Below are 15,813 nucleotides of genomic sequence, written 5' to 3' on the forward strand. Positions count from 1 at the left end.
CATTACAATGTGTGGTGACTGTGTTTCATATAGTTATTATTGTTCATTACAATGTGAGGTGCCTGTGTTTCATATAGTTATTGTTCATTACAATGTGTGGTGACTGTGTTTCATATAGTTATTATTGTTCATTACAATGTGAGGTGCCTGTGTTTCATATAGTTATTGTTCATTACAATGTGTGGTGACTGTGTTTCATATAGTTATTGTTCATTACAATGTGTGGTGACTGTGTTTCATATAGTTATTGTTCATTACAATGTGTGGTGACTGTGTTTCATATAGTTATTGTTCATTACAATGTGTGGTGACTGTGTTTCATATAGTTATTGTTCATTACAATGTGTGGTGACTGTGTTTCATATAGTTATTGTTCATTACAATGTGTGGTGACTGTGTTTCATATAGTTATTATTGTTCATTACAATGTGAGGTGCCTGTGTTTCATATAGTTATTGTTCATTACAATGTGTGGTGACTGTGTTTCATATAGTTATTGTTCATTACAATGTGTGGTGACTGTGTTTCATATAGTTATTGTTCATTACAATGTGTGGTGACTGTGTTTCATATAGTTATTGTTCATTACAATGTGTGGTGACTGTGTTTCATATAGTTATTGTTCATTACAATGTGAGGTGCCTGTGTTTTACCGGCTGGTGAGCGAAGGGGGGCGGAGCCGAGGCGTGCACGCCTGCTGGGATGTCGCTGCAAGAGCTTATGGGTAGTGGAGTCCTGATGCTGACTAGAGGCGTCCCCATGGTGAGGAGGGCTGTCGCTCTCCACGGCAACATTCAAGTCCCATAGCCCGTGGCTCTGTAACAAACCATTGGTCAAAATCTCTCTGTGCTACGAAGTATAGCAGAACTTGAGAAATACCGTAGACATTGTAACCCATAGCAAGCGAAAATCCTAAATGAGACCTCAATTATTTCTTATTTTTGTCTCTAGATAAAGATGAGCACCAGCCGAGACCAAAGTGCATTTTCTCATTCTTCTCAATTTGAACTCCTGAGATTTGACACTGTTGAGTCTCACATTGATCACTGTTTGAGTTCTTGGGATAATCTCACCAACATCTCTTTTAAAGAGTCTCATCTGTGTCTTTCAGTGATCACTGATTGAGTTCTTGGGATAATCTCACCAACATCTCTTTTAAAGAGTCTCATCTTTGTCTTTCAGTGATCACTGATTGAGTTCTTGGGATAATCTCACTGATATCTCTTTTAAGGAGTCTCATCTGTGTCTTTCAGTGATCACTGATTGAGTTCTTGGGATAATCTCACCAACATCTCTTTTAAAGAGTCTCAGCTCTGTCTATCTGCGATCACTGTTTGAGATCTTGAGATAATCTCACCAACATCTCTTTTAAAGACGTCACTCATAATGCTTCATGATCACAATTACTGGTTACTCACTGATTTTTTTTTTCTTTTTTTGGCCAGGATCATAGTCTCTCTATAAATGTCACTTTTCAAATCAGCTTGGTGGCCCTGGACGTTAAAATATGTCAAAAATCCCCCCAAAAGACACTTATTCTGCCTAGCTTTTTGGCGCTGAGTCCGATGAAGTTGGTCCTGTCGCGTAAAATGCTTTGGTCAATTTCTAACCCCTCTAAAAGGGCTAGCTCGGGTTCTAGGGGGCGTATATACAAACGGAAAAAAGATTATTGGTCGGCTTTCCGCGACGAACACGTGGATGTATGTTTCATTTCTGAGCGACCCCTAGAAGGCTAACCCTAATTCTAACTTTAGGGGCCGTTCTCTTCTCATGTTCATCTCCGCGAGCTGAACACACCAGTATAAGGTTCATCCCACACGGACACTCCTGTGAGGAGATAGCTTTCTCCGGCCTTTCATTCAATGTGCTCTAACGTTTATAGAGTCTATCACGGGGAAGAAAGTTTGTAGGAGGACAACCAAGACATCCACACGTTCGTCTCGGAGAGCTCTACAACATATCTCAGAACCAAGGTCTGATGTCGCATCGTCTTTGACTTAAAACGCAAAATAACTAAGCCTAGGGTTAGCTATTTCGCATTATAAGTCGAAAACCATCATGTGTCAAGGGCCTGTCTTTTAGTAGGCTATGTTGTATAGCTCACCGAGACGAACACGAGGAGGTGTGTTTTATTTCTGTGCGACATTCCTAGGGTTAAACTAGGATTAGCCTCCTTTGAATTACTATAAAATCACGATAGGATATTAGGGTTGCTGAATGTCGACCTGAGGCTTAAAATTACGTGCAAACTTGAGAAAAAATATACATCAGAGCACCTACCAACCCATAATACCTAAAACACACCAGGAAGTGGCAGGTTTGAGTGGGGGTCCACGGGGGTCCACAGGGAGCCCCGGCAGTGGCTGGGCCCCCGGGGACCCCTTGGGTGCCGGCCCCGTCTCTCCCGGGCCTAGAGTTATGGCCTTTTTTGCGACGCAAAAAATTATTCGCAAAATATTATTGTGACCGTGGTGTGACGTGATGAGCCAGCCAGCCAGCCGGTGGAGGTTTTGATAATGACTGCGACCTGAAGGTGACAAAAATGGCCTCTCAAAAATGTTACCAATGCCATTGTAAGCTTGTAGATCTGCTCTTTTCAAAGATTCTGCATAATGAGTACTTTCTACTTTTGTACTTTACATATAAATACTTTTCATACCAATAGTTTTGTAGCCTACTTTTACTCAAGTAAATTTAGAATTTTGATTTGTTACAGAGTATTTCTACATTGCAGTATTGAAAAAAATGAGTATATCTTCCAATGATGTATAGGCCTATCACTTTATAGTATGTTTATTATAACTATAGTAGTTATAATAATTACCCCCCCAAACTGAGATACCTTGTAGGGTAGGGAAGGGGGCTACAACATGTATTGTATATTTATGTATAAAATTGTGTAAAATCATATTGTGCATTCAATACTGCTATAATAATAATGCTATTAATATTATATATATATACCCCCTACTGTTGAAGACCCCTGATCTGATCTGATCAGATCTAATCTTTAGATAAGTGTACAGTAGTTGAAAAACAATGCATTATTGCTTCAGCAGCAGTCAGTAAAAGGGTTAATTGCCCAAACAACAACTGGGAAGGTTGAGAACAGTGACATCACATATTGCTTTGATCTACCAGGAAGCAGAGCTTAGTAGGAGGCGGGGCATATCCTTTATTATTATACTTTCCCAGAGGAAACATTTGCTGCTCATTTTTAGCTCATGATGCTCATCTATTGCTCCTCGAGACAGAAAGGAGCTATTGAGACAGAAAGGAGATTGGAACGACTTGGAACTGGTTTGAACCAGTGCCATTTTGAACCTCAGAGTCAGTCAGTGTTGAAGAGAAGAACACACAGGAATTATATGCTCTCATGGACTTTATCATTTTTCGGTAGGTGAAACAGCATAGCCACTGGATAAAGTTACCTACATGTACTGTATGTTACTTAAGAATGTTGTCTGTGGTGTTTTTGTACAAAGTGTGTATTTTCCTGAAAGGTTCACCCAACCAGCACTACAATTAGACAAAGCTAATGCTAAAGTTAGCTAATGCTAACGTTAGCTGATGCTAACGTTTGCTAACATTTTACAGTGGACATCCTAATGGAACTGAATGTTCAAAATGTGTAAGATAGGTTCCCTTTTGATAGAAGCAGACGTTTTTTTTGTTTGTTTATATTGTATTAACCTTGCTGTGTATTTGTGCACAGCTTGCAGCCTGTTGTGTGTGGTATTGTGGCTAACAGAGCCAAAGTTAACTAGCAGCTGTTCAATACAGTCTTGTATTGTGTGTGTGTGTGTGTGTGTGTGTGTGTGTGTGTGTGTGTGTGTGTGTGTGTGTGTGTGTGTGTGTGTGTGTGTGTGTGTGTGTGTGTGTGTGTGTGTCATTTGTGGCTAATGTTAGCTTGCAATGGTAGTAGAGTATACAAATGGAACTAAATGAACCCTAACAGGTCCATTTGGTTCCATTTGTACAGTTCTAGGGGAGTTATGGATGATGGGGGATCATGGCCAAATGCATACTAAACAGGGGGTCCTTGAAATAAATAAAATAGTCTGAGAACCAGTTCTTAACTAGAAATACTGTTCATACAAAACAGTGTGGGCTGGGCACAAATATCTACCCATTGGCTGCTCCTCATTGTAATCAGTGATGTAATAATCATATTTGAACTGGGGACCCCCCAAAATAGTCATATTTGTACTGGGGACCCTCCAACCTGACAAGCACTTGGAATGCAGTGAGCTTGTAGATCTGTTATTTTCACAATTGTTGTCTCTTATACCATTTGACAATTTGGCCAATGTTTGACCAGTTTTTATATAATTTGTTGTTTACTTTTAATGTTATAATGGTATTTTCTTTCCTTTGTTCCCCTGTTCTTTTGAGGTATAAGAAATGTGGTTCTCAACCTGTGGGTCAGGACCCCCAGGGGGTCCCTAAATGATTTTGGGTGGGTCCCCAAATGATTGGCTAATCATTGTTTTCTCAACAGTAAACAAACAAAGTGTATAGAGGGTATCTGCACATTTCTAAAGTGACAATTTAAGGACTTTTTAATACTGTACCTCTAAAATGACAAACTAAACATTGGGCCAAATGATCATATATTAGACTCAGAAATTGTGTAAATAGAAGATCTACATGCTCACAAAGTTGTGGGCATGTAGATCTGCTAGACTTTCACAATAGAACAGTGTTATACAAAATGTACTGTCCCAACTCTTAGTGCTCGTCAGGGTGGGGGTCCCCAGTTAAAATATGAATATTTTTGGGGTTGCGGCCTGAAAAGTTTGAGAACAACTGCAGGCTACCGGCAGCAGTGCGCAAAATCGCTTCATGTTGTTTGATCCGGCACGCAATAGTTATTTATAATATAATATATTTTACATTACTCTTAACACAAATGATCCCCTCTTGCTAATCACATGTTTTACAAAACACAGGATCACACCTGTTATGTCAACATGCTAGATTCAGTGACTGAATCTAGCCTTTCTCAGCTCCAGTGCAGACAATGGGGACTGATGACACCACCATTTTGCAGCCGTGTCCTGCCCAAAGGAACAGAGTTGACCTGACTCATCTCGCTCAGGTAAGATTTGCAGATGACTGTTTGAAATGGAGATCAAGATAGTGATTCTGATAAAGGGGGCAGGGGCGTCAATTGGGTATGGCAGGGGTATGTAGCTACCATACCCTGGGTCCAGGGGGAAAATAAAAGTTACTTTTAAATATAAATCCATGAATGTCCCTTTGTCTATCTGTTCTGGTTATTATGTTGTTAAATTACAGTAAAATAACTACAAATGCAAAATTTAACAAAAATGGTCACTTAACAAGGCATTATAATTATATTCTTCACACTTGTATTCTCCCCATCTTGACAAATGGTATATGCCAAGGTTCCGCAAGTCAGCTGCACAGGTGCAATTCATTATTGTTAATTGTGGCATGTTAACTAACATGCACTTGAACAACCAATCCAGGCTGCCATATCCAGCCCAAGAAACTGTAGAAACGGGGGAAAAATAGAATGTACTTCTTAAAATAAATGTATCATGCCTGTTGCTAAGGTATGGCAACATGACTGGTGTCTTGCACGTGAGTGAAGCCAGTCGTGTTGCCATACCTTAGCTTTTTCTGAACTGACGCCACTGAAAGGGGGTAGCAGGGGGGTAAATGGCAAAGTACAATTATGGAGAAGTATGGGGGGCATGGTTTACATTTTTGCCACTATAAATATATTTGTCCACCAAATCCCTGTCCCCCCCCCCTTTTTTCCCCCTCCCACTTAGATGATTGAAAACATTTTGATGGCCAAACCTGGAGGAGAAAGGATCATTACAGAGTGTCAGAATCCCCTTCAGTGAGGAATGCCAGCTAAGCACAGAAACCCAGTGTCGTGAGGCCATCACACTGATGAAGCATACAACTGATGAAGCAATCGTCAAGGAGAAGATGAAACAGACATTCACCCATCGCCAAGCAATGGTTCATGACCCAGTGAAGTCCTCTGAAATATTCATCACCTTTCCAAGATTTCTTGACATTGCAGGAATGGTATGTCGCTCTGAAACTGTCTTGCTATAAAGTCGAACTGACATGATAAATGGACTTTAAACAGATCACATCCCTGGTCATAAGGTGAACCTATTAAAAATGTATGCCATTGTCCTCTGTATTCCATTTTGTCTGCAGATGGAGCAGAATTTCAGTCTGATGTTTGGTGATGCCATCGCTGCAAAGTTCTGAAACAGTGGCCTACTCGCTACAGGCAGAAAGTCCTTAAACAAAGCCATGGCCTCTCCCAGGCAGGCGACCTTGAAGATCTGCTTCATAAAGCTGAATCCCAACAGGACAACTGAATAATGGTATGCTGGAATTAAAGGACTAATACTAATGGAAGAGGGAATTGGTTTTGAAACCAAAATGTAAAGATTTTAGTAAAAATGTCTTTCTGTTTTTTTTCCTCCCCCTGTATTTTCAGGATGGGACAGTGAGATGTCCTCCAACTTGACAGTGAGATGTCCTCCAACTTGCCTTATCCACCTCATGCCACCCTCACCTCAAGGCTGCAACAAGAGACCAGGGAAGCTCTCAGCCCGACAAGCCATTGACCACCTTGTGAAGTTCATCTAGGTAAGGTTATAGTTCAATTAAAGTTTAAGATGGCTCACTGTTCTGTCCCTAACATTCACCCTTAAAACTATACTTTTGTGAAATCATGCGATGACCATGCTCATATAATCAGCGACTGCCCTGTGATAATTGTCTGCTTTTGCCCCCCCGTCCCCCTTTAGCAAAGTAAAGATAATGCAGAATGTTGTTATGGTTGCATGTTGTGGCAAGAAGTGATTCTGGTGGCTATCCTATAAAGATGGGGCTCTAAACTGCAAACAGATTAATTGTAATAGCATGACTAATGAAGTTCTCTTGTCACAGACTGGGACCAGTGTCGAGGGGCATCTGGACAGCATCACCGAGAGTCGTCAACCCTATCTACTGGCTGTGGGGACCCAGAGGTGTACCATACACAAATACTTCATTGTGATTGACAAACGTGCATTCCCGTGTAAGTCACCAGACTCTCCTAACCCTCTTTCGACACGTTTTTTTAAAACTCATTTTGTCTTTGCTACCTCATACAACCAGAATCTGGCCAATGTCTACCACTTTTTGCAAATCGCTTTTTACTAGATTGAGGCTGCTACCACCAAGGTCAATCCCAGGGTCAAAGAAATGAGTGCTCGGATGCTGCACTGATTATTATTTTTTATTTTGTTTTTATTTGTATTTATTTAATACTTTTGAGATGATATTGTCTCCTACCGGTTGGGTCCCCTACCAGAGACTCCCGGCTCTTGATTCTGCACTGATTTTTGATACATTTGTAATAGTTTTGAGGGTTGTGATGCTAAACTGAGAAGATTTATTTTGAGGGCTCTGATGCTGCACTGAATTTTAATACTGAAAAGTATATTGTTATTTGAGTACTCTGGTGATGCACTGATTTGATACTGAGATGTTTTATCTGCCACTTTAAGTTCAGCCACTGTTGCAGCGCTGCAACAGTGGCTGAACTTAAAGTGGCAGATGTAGGCCAAAATGATCATTAACTTTTTGGTTATTTTGATTGAAGAGATTGTGTCTCAGGGTTTAATGTAACATTGTATCTTTTTCCCCCCTACTGACTGAGAGAAGTTTCGAACGACATCACTGGCGTGGAGAAAACATGTTGACTGTGCTTCTATAGCTAATTTCATCTTCTCTGTCTGCAGACTATGTCTTACGGTATGGCACCGAAGCTGGATGGAAGGCGGTGTCCGTGGAAAAACTGGTCGGACAACGCAGAGACGATTCACAGCAAGGGGAAGAACAGCCTACTCTTCCTGAGAAAACAAGATCGTTTGGCGTGTGCCACAGGATGCAACACATGTTCTACCAATCTGTTATGGCAAGTGTTTTTTTTTTTTAATGACGTGCTGCCTCCAACCTCAACAGACTGGTGAGGAAGGCAGGGTTCTCCTTGCAGGGGTGAATGAAGTGGCCAGGGTGCGAACGGCTGGATACAATCTTGAAGAACTCCTCCCACCTTGAGATTAACGTATACCGGAGTAAGAGAGGAAACTATAGATTCATCTACCCTGGAGGGGGACGTGAGAGACTGGGAAAATCTTTTGTGTCTGTTGTTCTCACGTTTTACAATGAGACAACGGTCGTTTGGTAAGGACAACTGTAACTTAACTGCAGTAATAGAACTGACTGTTCCTGTTTTTTTGTTTTTGTTTTTTGCTGGGAGCACATGTCACTTCTGCTTTTTGCACTTTTCACACTTATGTAGCAGTGACTGTTATGGACACATTTGATTAGGGTCACTTTTTCTTATTTGGCACTGAATTCATGAGTAGTAAGAAGAGTAACTGAAGTTTCTTTTTTTTTTTTTTTTTTTTGTTAAAGGGCAAGACCACTTTGGTCGAAGTGTGGGTTGTATAACTAACTATATTATTATATATCAATTTCTTGTTCACCTTAGAGTTAACATCACAGCAAGGTAAATACACAAACCAAACCTCTTCCAAAGTAGTATTGTCCTTAAAGGTCTTGTACTGTTAAAAGCACTTCATCCTCTGCCACCTTACAGAAATAAAGTTTTATTGAAGGAAATTATTGTATTTTTTTTTATCAAAATAGCTGCATGTATACTGTATCTCATTTACAGCTCCAAGTGAGAAGAAGGTTCTGGGTAATTAGATCTCAATTATTGCTCATTACTGGCTCAAAGTAAGAATATGGGAGACAGTTAAGAGACTTAAACTAGCCATTAGAGAGCTCTCACCTAGGTCTCATTTATTGATCGCTAGTAGCTCCGTTCTGTCTGGGTGAGCTAAACATGAGCAGCATTGTTTTTCTCTGGAGTTCTCATCTGTTTCTCTTATACTTCTCAAACACTGCTTAGGGTCATCTCAACTAAGCCTCATAGATGGCTTGTTGGATTCGGTTGGTTTATCATACTTCTCAAATACTTCTCAAGTTATTGCCTGGTTATCTTCTCATTCTCATCTCTCTATTGCTCCTAAGAGGGTTTTAGGAGTAATAGGGCAGCAGCAAATGAGCAAAGAATGATATACAAAAGAGAAGGCAATAGTTATGTCTCAGGAGTTGAGATTAAGAAATAGATAAGCAACAAAAATTTTGCTATGGGAAGGACCATTATCCTGGAACTCACAAAGTACAAAACTATGGCTCCACCTCTTTTATTAAAGGTCACATAAAGACACTTTCTGTACACTTTTTTGAAGGAAAAAAAAAATCTTCCTCCAAGTATAATCATAATACATACATGATGATCATGTTGTAGGGGGGAAAATCACGGCACCCGTCTTAAATTCACCCTTTGTCAAGTCCCGCCTGTTGTCCCACCCCTCTTCACACCCACTGGTTGCTGTGTCATGGTGGGACACTCAGTGGGACACTCCATCCACTACCATTTTAATTCAGTTGCTTCGTATTGTTATTCTGTGTTTTCAATTCAAATTTCAAACTTGGTTTCAGTAAAACGGAGCTGCTCAGTGGCAGTATAGTGACTCATCATGTTTTTATTTCTCCACAAAATATATTTTAGCAAATTCAACATAGAAAAGGCAGAACCGAGGCAGATGGAGCCTGCTGGTTGGTCAGTCAGGGACCAACCAGAAGGCTAACAAAGGGTGAATTAAAGACACAGGTTGAGGTGAGGGCAGGGGCGGAGCGTCCGGGTAAGCTGGGTAAGCGGCCGCATATAGGCCCGCGAACCGCGGGGCCCCGGCCGTCAGCCTCCGACTGACTGTCTGTCTCAGTCCAAATGACCGTCAATCTGCCTGACCGTCCCCCTCCCTCCCAATTGGGTCCCCTTTCTGTATCGCGCTGCCTCTGTTACACCTATTTCCTGTTTATATTAACCTGGGTAAAATGTCGCACATTGGGAAGAAAAGGTTAGGGGGACACACACTTTATTGTGAAGGACAACAGGAAGAGCAGACAGATGTCATGGCTTGATTGGCTTCTATTCACAGACAGGCAATATGTTGTTTACGTTCAGTGTAGTGAGAAGTGTAGTGGCTGCAGTGGAACCGCGCACTTTCAAAACCTTTTGTAATTTGTATCAATTAAAATATACCACAGACACTTTCAAACGAGACAGGCAGCAATGCACAACACAAGCAAGCAATTAAGGCATTAATCATGACGGTGGATATTGAACAATTATGCCAGCGAGGAAACTATACAATGATTATCATCAAGGATACTTTCTGATTCCGGAACTGGAACAACTAATCTGTGAGTATTATTGCCTGAACAGGTCAACTGTTAGGACTTCTCTTCTCTAACGTGCAGCACTGCAGCTGAAAGCCTGTATCAACAGAATAATGTGCGTTTTGGTTGCATAAGATGTGATGCACAATTGCTGTGTGCTTGTGTGCATACTATTGTGGCTATGTGTGCCAGTCAGATAGGTCTGTAGCCTAACTGTGTAGCTGTATTCATGTATAAAAATATATGGCATGAAGGCATTAAGAGCTTGACATAGCGTGGAGGAGGCGGCGGCGGCGGCGGCGGGGGGGGGGGGGGGGGGGTTGGCGTGAGACGGGTAAGGGGGCCCGAGCATTGTGGCTCGCATACCGGCCCGGTTCTGAATTGTTCCGCCACTGGGTGATGGTCAGCATGTAGATGTTAGGTTTGCGGGTTTATAGGGTCGTGCCTGATTTAGCGTGCTTGTGTGTGTGTGTGTGTGTGTGTGTGTGTGTGTGTGTGTGTGTGTGTGTGTGTGTGTGTGTGTGTGTGTGTGTGTGTGTGTGTGTGTGTGTAATGTGTGTACCTTCAGTATAGCTCTATGGTAGAACAGAGCCAGCAGCTGAATCAGGTCATAGTAAACGTATCCGTCTTTCTTCTCCACTCCCAGGATGTTGGGCGGGTGGAAGGGTTTGGAGCGGTCCACCTCCACGTTCTGGTTGAACGGGAAGAACCCAAACTGGAAGAAATACTTCACCACTATGGAAGCCTGGAGACACACACACACACACATACATACAGTACATACATATTTCAAATGGAGACCCGCACCCTGACGAGCACTAAGAGTTGAGGCATTACATTTTGTATAGCACACTTTCACAACAGTTAATCGAACAAAACAGTTGAAACAATTATAAAATGCATAATCGATAAAATAATACAATTTCAATAATAGCAGATCTACAAGGTCACAATGAACCTCTGTATAGATGATAGCAGTCATCCAGAAGGTCTTGTTGGGTCGTGGAACAGACAACATGGCCCACAGGAACACGCACACTGGTAACACCATGGTGATGCAACTGGCCGACACCATGTGGTTCAATATGATGACCAGGTAGCACAGTGACTCTGATCTACAGAGGGGAGAGGAGAGGAGAGGACTTAAAGCTATACTGTGTAAGTTGCTCAACTAGTGGTCAGTAGCGGTATAGCAAACCGCGTTCGGCCGGTCGCGTCTGCTTTATTCGGGCCGTTTTTCGCCGCGGACCGGGCCTCACCGACCTCAACGACCACCGCCTCGCCGAGACGCATCTATAGAGATGTCCCGCATCCCTCTACAGACTCCTAAACCAGAGTAAATGCTGTTGTTATGTTGAGGACAGCAAGACATGCTGTGATTGGCCGGCAGTGTATGATCCGCACTGTGATTGGCGGTAGTGTATGATGACGTAATTTTGCCACGAAATCCGGTCCCCGGCCAGGATCATAGAAAACATACAGTATTTACAGAAGGCTTTAGGGGCTGAAATTCACGGAGTGGGTCTTCTAAAACTTTAGTGATTTAATAGTTAGATCAAATTTAAGATTTGTTTAATTTATATGATTTTACAACGATATAAGGATGTCTTATAACGCCATTTAAGTATCTTACCTTTGCAAGTTTATAGAAAAATATCCATCCATTATTTCCAACCGCAATCTTTTGTAAAAGACAGACAAAAAGAGAGAGAAAAAAAAAAAAACGAACGGGCGCTGCCATTCCAATGAACGAGGCTGAAGTTTGTCCCTCGGTTGCACCAGTTGTAGACATAGAAATGGAGAAACTAGATCCAGGCATAGAAAACGACCAGAAAAGTGATCCCGCTAACATTGTTGTTTATGTGTTTATGTTGAGACTAGCGTAACGGAAGCTGCTGCTACTGTACACACCCGCCGACCTGTGCCACCCCTCATCTGCTCAGACAGGCTCAGCCGCGGAAAGGACGCTCGGTATGACGCAGAGGATAAAAGAATGAGCATTCGTTCGGCGGTTAGAGAGTTAACCCATTTAGGCCTAAAATTATTGAATGCTTTAGCTATAAAAAAAATAGCAGATATACAAGCTCACAGCGCGGCACCGAGTGCCGCGCTGTGAGCTTGTAGATCTGCTATTTTTTTTTTAAGTCGTGAAAATGCGTGCAAATCTTTGAATATATGTATTATTAAAGCGAACGTTTGTAACTTAAATTTTGCTTCTGGGTGGTCCCTGGAACTAAATATTTTGAGATGGGGGTCCATGGCCAAATAAATATCAGTTTGGGTGTCCTTCACATGAAAAGGTTTGAGACCACTGACATAGTAGTCTCTCAAGAACAGACTAACTGAGTTCCAGTTAAGTGAAAAGGACATTTTCGTTGACGATGGCTAGCCAGATTGCTGACATAGAAACATAGGTTTTTCAAAAAACCTTAGAAGGATTCAAAAGACACTTATAGAATCGGGTCAAAATTCAAATTTTCACGATTAAAAAAGAAATAGCAGATCTACAAGCTCGCAGCGCGGCGGTATATCTGCTATTTTTCAATAGTTAAAGCATAAAATAATGATACACAATAATGTGTACCCATTCTAATTAAACAATCAGTACCTCTGTAACTAGGGAGGAAGTGAGTGTTACCTAGCAACCAGTATGTTGTGGAGGGCATAGCAGATTTGTAGCAGCTGTGGCTGGTGGCCATAGAAACCATCCGACTCCTCCAGTTCCTCGTCATAGAACATCCTGTTTGATGACATCATAGATGATAGATCACATGATCACAATCAGTCCAAATACGATGACACAATAACTTATTTACACGACGGCACGCGTTATTGGACATTCAAAACACGTACAAGAATTGAACGTGATCTCACGTAAAAATGCTGGATTTAGCTAGAAGCTAAATTCCTGTGTGCGTGTGTGTGTGTGTGTGTGTGTGTGTGTGTGTGTGACTCAGGAGGAACACACCCATGACTGCCAGTACCACTACCACAACTACAACCTACATATGCCCCACCTGCAACAGAACATGTGGCTCCAGAATAGGACTCTTTAGCCACGAAAGAACTCACCGTTGAGGACATAAGTGGACGTCATCATCGGAATCGATGGACAACCATAAGCAAGTAAGCAAGTAAGTGTGTGTGTGTGTGTGTGTGTGTGTGTGTGTGTGTGTGTGTGTGTGTGCGTGCGCATGCACCTGCTCTTTAGTAGCTCGCTGGCGGTTAGCTCCTGGGTGGGGCGGGGCGAGCAGTAAGTGGAGGCGGGCTCAGACAGGAAGTCAATGCCATCTTCTTTGTGGTCTTGTAGATCTAGCCCCAGCGCCAGGCTGTACGACGGAGGGAGGAGCAGAGTGGGGGAGAGAGAGGACGGAGTCACACACGAGGAGCTCCACCCGTCTGCGTCCTGCGCGTGGGAGTGGATTATGTGTGAGCGCTGCGACTCAGGGCCAGAGGCAGTGGGTGGAGGTGGCTGGTCCAGTTCCCTGACGCTGTCCGAAGTCCCCTGGCGAGAGAACGTAGCCGTGCACTGACTGCATTGAGAGAGAGAGAGAGAGAGAGAGAGAGAGAGAGAGAGAGAGAGAGAGAGAGAGAGACAGACACACAGACAGACAGACAGCTGAACTGACCATTTCCATAGGTGAAGTAGTATTTGTACTGTCATTAACCCAGTTAGGCCCGAAAAAACGGTTTTCTGAAAAACGTATGTTTCTATGATCAGTGGTGCTCAAACTTTTTAATGTAAAAAAACCCTAGAAATATATATATATATATATATATATATATATAAATATATTTGACCACCGACCCCCATCTCAAAATATTTTGTTCCAGTTTATTTTAATTTATTTTTTATTTTGTTTTTCGATTTTGTAACCCATTTTTCACTAGTGCCAATTACCTCAGGGGCGGGCTGTCCGGATAAGCTGGGTAAGCGGCCGCTTACGGGCCCGCAGACCGCGGGGGACCGACCGTCAGCCTCCGACTGCCGGTCAGTCTCAGTCCAAATGACTGTCAATCGGGGGGGGGGGGGGGGGGGGGGGGGGGGGCGATCATTGTGGCTCGCTTACCGGCCCGGTGTTCACTTTTTCCGCTACTGCTAAGCTGTAATACTGGGCGCAACACTCCCTCTGCCAACCTAGGGAGAGCCCCGTACTGAGTTACGATTATATGGGCACTGAAAACGCGCAGGAGAGAACACACACCTAGTGCCCACAGCGTCCCCAGTGGGGAACAAACCTGGCTATAGCCCTACTGACTGCGCCACTCTATCACAACGCATTGTAATTGTAGATGTGTTATTTATGGCAAGCCACGCCATTTCTGTTTTCCCTGTTCATTAAAGTCCCCCGCCCTATTTTTCCTATGTTTATTAAAGTCCCCCTTGAACCATTTCTCCTAAACCAGATGTTCTCACCTCTCTGGTCTACTCGGTTTTTCATCCGTTGAGGAGGATAAGTCCACTCCGTCCATCCTGAAGAGTTTGCGGCGTGGCCTCTGACTGGTTTTAGACACTGGGGATTCTGGGAAATCTGGATGCGACGTGTCTTCACCTGAGACATCTGCTGTTTCTGAATGAACAGCTAATGGGATGTCTGGAACATCTATTGTCTGTGAATGAAGATCTATTGTATGTGATTGAAGGTCTATTGTCTGCGATTGAACATCTATTGTCTGTGATTGAGGATCTATTGTCTGTGATTGAAGATCTATTGTCTGCGATTGAACATCTATTGTCTGTGATTGAGGATCTATTGTCTGCGATTGAACATCTACTGCTGACCCAGGATCAGTTGATGCAGTTCTAATGTTAGTTCCGGTAGTTTCACATTGTTCTGTAAAACACTCTGTCTGCGGTGAACCCGTCTCATCTCCTGAACCTGTCTCTGTGATGTCATCTCTCGCTTTTACAAATGTGGTATGTCCCTCTGCATTTTGGCTAGTGTAATGTGTCTGTCCCTCTGTCTCATGGGTAGTGTAGTCAGTCCGCCCCTCTGCCTCATCGGTAGTGTAGTCCCTTTGCCCCTCGATTTCATGGGTAGTGTAGTCTGTTTGGCCCTCTGCCTCATCGGTAGTGTAGTCCCTTTGCCCCTCGGTTTCATGGGTAGTGTAGACTATTTGGCCCTCCACCTCATAGGTAGTGTAGTCCATATGTCCCTCTGCCTCATGGGTAGTGTAGTCTGTTTGCCCATCTGCCTCATGGATAGTGTAGTCCATCTGCCCCTCTGCCTCATAGATAGCGTAGTCAGTCCGCCCCTCTGCCTTATGGGTAGTGTAGTCCCTCTGCCCCTCTGTCTCATGGGTAGTGTAGTCCATCTGCCCCTCAGCCTCATGGGTAGTGTAGTCCAAGCCTGCCTCCCTGGATGACTTCAACATCTGAAGTCGGTAGTAACCATGGATACTCTCTCTCGATGGGATGTTGCCCTGGTAACAAATGAGCAAAATAATAATAATAATAACTAGAAATACTGTTCCTACGAAACAGTATGGGCTCGCATGGAACACCATGTA

At 42.9% G+C, this 15,813-nt stretch overlaps 1 protein-coding gene across 1 annotated transcript in view; it reads right to left on the bottom strand.

Annotated features, from left to right (window-relative positions):
- The window catches only part of LOC308306803 (piezo-type mechanosensitive ion channel component 2-like), a gene marked incomplete at its 3' end in the record, with an annotated part of 84,290 nt that overhangs the window by 14,264 nt on the left and 54,213 nt on the right, over positions 1-15,813 (bottom strand). Inside the window, exons 32-37 of the mRNA XM_080751845.1 lie at positions 15,301-15,726; positions 13,503-13,807; positions 12,941-13,042; positions 11,261-11,417; positions 10,865-11,047; positions 654-816 (exon numbers count right to left, since the gene is read on the bottom strand). Coding sequence (XP_080607971.1) covers positions 654-816; positions 10,865-11,047; positions 11,261-11,417; positions 12,941-13,042; positions 13,503-13,807; positions 15,301-15,726 — 1,336 coding nt within the window. The remainder of the gene's footprint in view (positions 1-653; positions 817-10,864; positions 11,048-11,260; positions 11,418-12,940; positions 13,043-13,502; positions 13,808-15,300; positions 15,727-15,813) is intronic.

The sequence above is a fragment of the Nannobrachium achirus genome (genome assembly GCF_963921795.1).
Source record: "Nannobrachium achirus genome assembly, chromosome: 21".
Classification (NCBI taxonomy): Eukaryota; Metazoa; Chordata; class Actinopteri; order Myctophiformes; family Myctophidae; genus Nannobrachium; species Nannobrachium achirus.